Source organism: Chrysoperla carnea, chromosome 4 (genome assembly GCF_905475395.1).
Source record: "Chrysoperla carnea chromosome 4, inChrCarn1.1, whole genome shotgun sequence".
In the NCBI taxonomy this organism is placed as follows: domain Eukaryota; kingdom Metazoa; phylum Arthropoda; class Insecta; order Neuroptera; family Chrysopidae; genus Chrysoperla; species Chrysoperla carnea.
Window position 1 is genome coordinate 7,944,485 of NC_058340.1, and position 8,570 is coordinate 7,953,054.

General features: G+C 28.0%; 1 protein-coding gene across 1 annotated transcript; it reads right to left on the reverse strand.

Annotated features, from left to right (window-relative positions):
• Positions 1-216: 216 nt before the first annotated feature.
• Positions 217-8,254, reverse strand: LOC123298132 (probable cytochrome P450 301a1, mitochondrial). The gene is made up of 10 exons (XM_044880046.1): positions 8,050-8,254; positions 6,432-6,525; positions 5,048-5,141; positions 4,851-4,963; positions 4,557-4,792; positions 3,209-3,377; positions 2,982-3,138; positions 1,573-1,821; positions 1,296-1,511; positions 217-429 (listed from the first exon to the last, which is right to left on the reverse strand). Exons 1-10 carry the CDS (start codon positions 8,216-8,218, stop codon positions 319-321), a joined length of 1,608 nt encoding a protein of 535 aa, XP_044735981.1. The 5' UTR covers positions 8,219-8,254; the 3' UTR covers positions 217-318.
• Between the last annotated feature and the right edge of the window lie 316 nt (positions 8,255-8,570).

Below are 8,570 nucleotides of genomic sequence, written 5' to 3' on the forward strand. Positions count from 1 at the left end.
AGGAAGTATGCACCTTGACCTTCAAAAGTTTTAATAAATAAAGTGTTCTTGGTCTCTCTTCTTACTTACTTTTCTTAATTTAAATTATAAACGGTAAGAGATACAAAAACACTTCAAGTTAGAAAGTTAATCCATTTAACCGAAAGAAAATACGCTTAAAATTTATCGTGCTAGAAATAAAATTTATTAAACTAGAATTCAATTTTTATCAGTAAATTTGTTTAAATATTAACTATATTCATTAATCAGTCTTACAATCATTATACATTTTTTCTCCTTAGTATGAATAAAATCTGATAAAACCATAAAAAAATTTAATCAATATATGGGAATCAGCTTAAATTTCAACGGGCTATCAACTCCATAAAATAATCGACTATTAAATTTCATTTCATCATGATGCCATTCAAATTTATATTTTCGAAATACCTGAAAAAAAAGTTTTTTTTATTTTGTCAATGTAAAATAAATATCAAATAATACAACAAACAGAAATCTCAGTAAAAATTCAAACAAAATATGCAAATGCATAAAATCCAAAACTTAAAACAAATTAGGAAAGAAAAAGTATTTCAATTGCTTTTTCAAGTAATTAGTTAAGGTATTTCCAGCATGATATTTGCAGTTCCTATGCTAAAACATCATGTTCTGATAATTGGACCTAGTTCTTCGGGTTTCTTTAATATCAAATTTAAATCCAAATCGGTAAGAGATAGAATAAAACTTTAAATTAGAAAGTTATCTAAACTTTTTTTTTTTTTTTTTTTTTGAAAATCCTCAGCTTTCTTTGGAAATGTGGCCTAAAAATATGTCATTATTGCATTTAATTGAAAGAAAACACGCTAACTATGGATAAATGCTTTAGCCAAAAGTTGTCAAGGGCAATAGAGGACATTCATCTGTGTCCATGACTTTGACCTACAATTATCGGTAAACTTTAGGCGTATTTTCTTTCGATTTAATGCAATATATTGGCATATTTTTAAATTGCATTTTGTTCTAAAGCTAACGTTTTCCGGAAAAACTTGTAAATTAATAATTTTTATGAGAATCATCTTTCTAATTTAAAGTGTTTTTCTATCTCTTACGGTTTAGGATCTAAATTGGATATTAAAGAAACCCGAAAAACTAGGTCCAATCTAATGTCAAAGCATGATGTCGCGCATCAAATTCTGCAACTTTTGTTTAAGTTATGTTTTGATTGCTTAACTACAAAACGAGCTATTAGCCATTATAGATTAAAATGACCCTGTATATAATTCAACCTCTGGTAATCGAATACATTGACATCTTACCGTAGCTATTAAAACTTCCAACTCACAAAATGCAAAACGTCTTCCAATACAAGCTCTTGGTCCATGTCCAAATGGTAAGAAAACAAATGGATGAGTAGTTTTGGCTGTTAATTCCGGTGCACTGTTTCGCAACCACCGTTCAGGAATATATTGATTAGACTTTGGATAATTTTCATCCAAATTACACATTAACAAGTTACCAGTAAACACTTCTGTCTAAAACAAATTTTCGTTTAGAACTCTTTGAATTGATATTTATCATAATTGATTGATATACATTTTTAGGAATTTGATAACCAGAAAGTGTAATATCCTTTGGTAAAACACGATTTTGTCCAGGTGTAATTGATGCAATTCGTTGTGCTTCTTTTATACAACCACGTAAATACGTCATTTTATCTAATATTTGACGTGTTAATGGTGCATTTGGATCAGGCATTAGTTCTAATAATTCTTCACGAAGTTTGTCTTGTTTTTCTTGATTTATTGATAAAAAATACATAACTGCTGCAGCTGTTTTTCCGGTCTAAAAACGATTATTCATTTTAGTGAACCAATTACTGAAATTTAACTTAATTCGTATTTAATGAATATTGAATAATGGTAATGAACTTCATTTTGATTCTTCAAGCATAACGATTCTTATTTATTATAAATTTTATCAAAATTATTCCAAATTTATATTTACAAGTTTCCGCTTCAGTTTCGTTTTCGGCCTATAAACAAAATCTTCGGACCATGTGAAACTTTAAAAAACATGGGAGACACAACATCTTAAGGTAGTTAGTAAAGTACCAAGGCCATTTTAGATTTAGAGTTGAAATTATTTGTACCTTATTTTCAACTTTGATGATGACTTTTGTAATAACTTTATGAATGTAGACGAAAAATAAGAATACAATTTTTCAATATCTACCTTGGTTTTCGAAATATCGAAAGCTACATAATTAAACAAAATTTTCAATTTTCGATATTTAAAAAATTACTCCAGATATCGAAAAATTGAAAATAAATATATTTTTTGAATTGTGTCCCCACTACCGGGCTCATACATCCTAAATTAGTCGCCCACAATGGTTTTTTTTTTTGTTTGCAATAATTTATTATGGTTTTAGCTTTATTTCAAATAATTTCCACGAACTAGTTTTCAAGAAATCTATGAAAACATATCATCAATCTACCGATTTACCATAAAGCCAAGCTATTAAAATGCCTACTTTTGAAGTCATTTATTTATTTAAATAAATGACTTCAAAATTGAAAGGTTTCGTTCGGACTTTAAAATTTTATTTATTAAAGGTTTATTATTCATTATTCTCTTTAAAATTATAAGACATGCATCCGGCATAAATATCATTCTAACTATTCATTTGTCTGAATAAAATTGAAAAAAAGGTAGACTTTTAAGGGACGACCATACGTTTATCGTTCAACGATAATCATTAAGCACTATTTCTATCTATTTCTCAATCGATCTAAGCCAGCAGCCAAAAGGCAATATATAACCAGTACCTTAACTATTACTCTTGCACTTTCAACTTAGAAATTCATTTTGGATTTTTGTGAACCTGCTCATTTACATTATTGGACAAAATCTAATTTTGAAGTCTTTCACATTCCCGATCGGAACCTAAAGAATTCCCTATCGATCTCTTTTGTAGAGCCAGCTAGACCACTTATACTTACAGTGTCTACGCCAGCAAGAAGTATATCCACTGCCATAATAATGGCTACTACTTTATCTACTTTTAATAACACTTCTAAAACACTTGGAACAGTATCGTTATTATGTTCACTGCTGAGCATTTTCGTTTGAGCACGATCAGCATACTTCCTACAAATGCTAGACCAAAAAAATGAAGTTAATAACAAGCTACGATATACAGTTACACAAAATAAATTAGGGTTGTAACCTGGTTAAATAATCCATTGTTCGAACAAATTTTTTATATTTCGGTGTACTAATTTGTCGCCACATTGACGGTAAAATGTTTAATTCAAATATAAGATCAAACATATCATTAACAGCATCGATTAATTGTTGAACTTCTGAATTTTGTGACACATTTAATTCCAGGCACCCTTAAAAATGCAAAATTTGAATGAAAATTGAGAAAAACTATGTAATATTTTAAAATTATACTGTTCCGTCGCTTAATGAGGATTATATTTGCGGGAATTCCTGAAATGTAATCTTCTACTTTTTGTAGGATGATCAAACTGATGTTATGCATTTTTATACCATGTATATATGAAATATACATAGTATATTAAGTTTAGTCCCAAGTTTGTAACGCTTAAAAATATTGATGCTACGAAAAAAATTTTGGTATAGGTAAATCGATCGGAAATCGATCCGAAATTTCTTTTTTTTTCGAAAATTACTCGGCCAAATAATTTTTTACGATTTTTTCGAATTTTTCTAAGGGCCCCTTGAAAAAATTGCAAAAAATCTATACAAATTTATCGTCTCCAATTTCGATAAAACTCTGTATATAAGGTAATTTTGACCCAAAAAATACAAAAATCGGTTTCATTTAACGATTGGGCGAATAATTCTCGAGATAAAACCGGAAATCGATCCGAAATATCGTTTTTTTCGAAAATTACTCGGCCAATCGCCAAATAAACTCGATTTTTGAATTTCTTGGGTCAAAATTACCTTATAAACTGAGTTTCATCAAATTCCGAAACAAATAATTTTTACGATTTTTTCGAATTTGCTGCGTAGGGCCTCTCTTGTAAACCGTTAAAGATAGAACAAAAATTTAAATGTAGAAAATGTTCCTTATAAAATATTAAACAACATTTTTTCGTAAACATCACTGTTTACCCGTGAGAGCACAAAATTGTATAGTATGTTATGGTTATATCAGTTATAGTATCAGACAGAGTAATCAACACTGTCCATACATGGTATTTCGACAATTAACTCAGTCAATTGTTTGTTTTCTCTTGTTAATTATTAAATAAAAACAAAACGGTAAACGATATTCTGAATCTTTTCATATGCTAAACATCTTTTTCGAAATTTATAAAAGCAAACTCATTTGCAAATCTGACTGCATGTTGCAGCATGATGCAGAGAAGCAAATTATTTGATTTAAAAATTTTACATTTTCTAATTGAAAATAAAATGCAAAATTGCAATTTCTTATTTTATTAATCAATTTTGATAAGATTAAATATTATAATTTTTAATTTTAAGAATAAAACTCCTCATTTTAACGACGTTAGCTACTAATATAAACTTCATTATACCAAGTCTGGTATCTAATGATATTTCACCAGCAGTCTCTAAAGACCATCTATATATTTCATTTAAAAAATCATCTGGTAACTCATTAGTATTTTTACTATTTTTAAGAAGAAAATCAATTTTTAATATAAAATCTCTTGCAACATTTTCTATTCTATTAACATATCTTGCAACTACTCGTGGTTGCATTAAGGCATTATTCACTTGTGCTCGCATTTTATGCCATTCATCACCTTGCCTAAAAATGTGAAACGATTTAGTGTATTAATAAATTAAATAGCCATAGAATAACTTACAATACTGCCAAGCTTGCGTTATTCTTATAAATATTTTTCCTGACGACTTTTTGATAATAAGCAAGTGATCCAATTCCATTTCGGTAGGGCCTGGATCCTTCATTACGAAATATCTATAGCAAATATTATCATAATAAATATTTTTTGCTCATTCCAAAATTAACGCATTTAAAAATCAAAAATTATAAATACCATACTTTTTCACAATCCTCTGGAGAAAATGTTATCACAAATGGTGGCCTTCCCATTATCCCTTTTAAAATAACTATATTTCCATATTCTTTATGCAATCTACAAATCATAATAATAATCAGTTAATCATTTTTAATTATTAATTATAAAAAATTTTGCATGCACGCTTTGTTTGGATGACAATACATGATAAGGTAAGTGAATGGCGTTCTGATTTTTCATCGCTTCCACTATTTGATATAAATATACCTTTTATAGTCTTAAAATAAAAATGTTTATAAAAAATACTTTTTAAGGGACAAGCTTTTATTGTACTAAAAAGTAGAAAACAATTTTGTAGGAGTCACTCACATATGGGCCTTTGTAAAAGCTTGAGGCACTCAATATAAAAATTGAGTTGCAAGATTCCACCCAATACTTACATACATACATACATTGCAAGTTAAATAAAAGCTTGTAAAAAATAAGCACAGTCCGAGAATCGATCCCTGGATCTCTGACATACATGAAAAGTGCTTTAGTCACTTGGCCAATTGTGGTAATAGTCGTAGTAGACTTTAAATAATATCGTCATCGAACTGAAATAAAATCGGACACATATGAGCACAGTTGGTCTAATGGCTAAAGCCTCATAAGAGTAAATTCTTGTGGTTTGGTTCAAAATCGTAGAAGGCGAACGAAATGCAAATATCGAGATAGTTGAAGACTATAAAAGATAGTTTCAATTCCAATTTTAGACTTCTAGGCCCCATAGCTAGAGAGCTTTCGCTAATTGCGGCTTAACTAAACATTTTATATAAATCCAAAACTCCCTATGGTTCATCATGTCATCTCCTGATATTTCAAACTCAAATCACCCATAATTTTAATTACAATCGAGTAAGGCTTTTTCGTAAAGTTTCATTACTTAATTCGAGAAGAAAATGTATTCCCGATATCAGATTTTCATGAGTAGATTTAGAATTTCTAGATTTAAATTTTTTATCACAAAACTAACAAATGGTACAGTGAAAACGCTAATGACTCAATTGTCAAAGCGACCTTAAATAAAAAAAAAAAAAAAGTAACAAAATAAGAATTTTGTATAAATTTTTTTATCGACTTTTTACAATTTTTTTTTTGTAATGTTAATTCTTTTTGTTCTTTGAAAATTATCGCAAAAAATTGATAAAATTAAATCATCGATTTTTAAAAGTTTAACTGAATTTGTTGATATTTACACCATAAAAGCGTCTACTTATAAAACATCTACATATATCGGAATTATATGTCTTCCTCCAAATGACAAAAACTTTGTACGCAATATTTTTTAAAGGCTCCACTTCGAAAAAAAGGCTGGCTCGATTAAAATGAATCATCCTGTATAACGATATCACGAAATCTACTTACTGTTTATGTAGCTCCAATATATTTTTGCCATAATAATTTCCAATAAAGGGAAAAAATCTCCAGGCATTTCCTATGATTGGTAACGGTTTGGGCCCTAAAAATTTTTAGAAACTGAGTATCTTCTTACATTATTTATAATAGGTGATAGAAAGGTAACGAAATAACACAATTGTGGCATTTGATTTTTTATTAAAACTTCTAACTAAGAGAAATGTTTCATTATTTAATTATTTGTTACTATTCAGTTCATTTTTTCGGTTCTATTGTTTTTGAGTTAAATAACGATTACAGTTGAATAATTATTAATTGTAATTATAAGATGTATGCCTAAAAGTGACGCCTCTGTGTTCCCAATCTACATCACAAGCAAATATCGAAATGATTATCCAAAAAAAAAAAACAGCATATTATCAAGGACGTAAGTATGGCCCTTAGGAATCAGACCAATAACTGATCTTTCTAATTATAATGTTCATTTTAAAAAGATTATAAGAACTTAAAGTGGAACAAAGTGGAAAAATAGTTTAAAAAGTTTTTCTTCCTACTTCTTTCTTATCATAACGTACAATTATTAGGGCTGTTCTATACACATTTTTGATTGGCGTGTAACTTTATAATTTTTTTAAGAATCCTCTTACATATGCATTGAAGGGAAAAAAATTTATAAAGAAAAGCGGTTTTCCAGATTCCAGATAAGAATGCTTAAAGTTATAATTGATTTTCAAGCACTACGATTATACTCTTTACCTACTATATCGATTTGAACTTTGGATATGTTATAGATATTCTTATTCTACCTGCCTTGAGAACTTTTATTTTTCGAAAATCCTGTTCATTTTCCCAATTTCCATTGCTCACATCCACATACAGTAAGTAGAATAAGAAAAAGTATATGGGTGTGGACAATGAAAAAAGGGAAAACTAAACATATCCAAATTTAAAATGGTAACTTTAACCATTCTTATCTGGAAAACTTATTTTCTTATACATTTTTTTCCACGAATGAATATTTTAGAGGATTTTTTAAAACATTATAAAGTTTCACGCCAATCAAAAATGTGAATTATTATTTTCGTTATAAAATTACCTTTTTTTTGATACCAATTTCGATTGAATAACAGGTAGGTGTAGCTACCTATATTGACTAACCTGTTCTAAGGGTATGAACAGGTCTACACCGATCTGTTAACCAATCGAAATTGGTACCAGAAGAAAGATATTAAAAAAAATTGATTAAAATTAATTGAATAAAAAAAGCAATGATCACTTTGTGATAGACAAGCTATTTAAATAAAATTTCATAAAAAACATGTCTCATCTAGTTATGAGATGGGTGAAGGTAAATCTCCCACCGTCTCTGTCGTACCAAACTCCCAAAAACGTAAACACATAGGTAATAAAATTTTCGATTTCATTTTTCGGGGTGAAAATACTTCTAAGTAAGATAAAAAAATATTGTTAAAATTTATTCATGAATGTGATTCAACAGTTATAAATTTTATAAACAAATATTTATCTAAATTCTTAATTCTTTTTTATTTTTTTTAAATGTCTATAAAAAAACTTATATTTTAATGAAGAATGGAATGTAGGTGAATAAATAATTATATTTACAAACCTGGTAGAAATTCAAACGGTAACGCTTCGTTCCATTCAAGATCATGATACTTCTTATTTTCGGTTGTTAACTTATTATTATTATTATTAATATTTTTGTCCACTGTTAAGTTACGTAATTGTTGAAATTTAAATGGAATTTCATGAAAACTTACTAATTTTTTATTCATTGTTATATGTTTTTATGTGATTACTGTCAACATGTTACTAACTAAAAAATTTATTAATTTTGTTTATATTTTATTAAATTTAAAAATAATATTGTCATTTAAGGTAGTATGAGTGCTAAGGCAAGTTTAAACTTAGGGTTGAACTTATTTGTAATTTGATGATGAATTTTGATATAAATTCATGAATGTAGACGAAAAATAAGAATACAATTTTCAGATATCTGCCTTGCTTTTCGAAATATCGAAAACTAAATAATTAAACAAAATTTTCGATATGTTCAAAATCAATTTGAATTTTTGAACTCTTTTGGCAAATAAAAAAAATTCCTTATACTAGGTGTCCTTTTTAAGT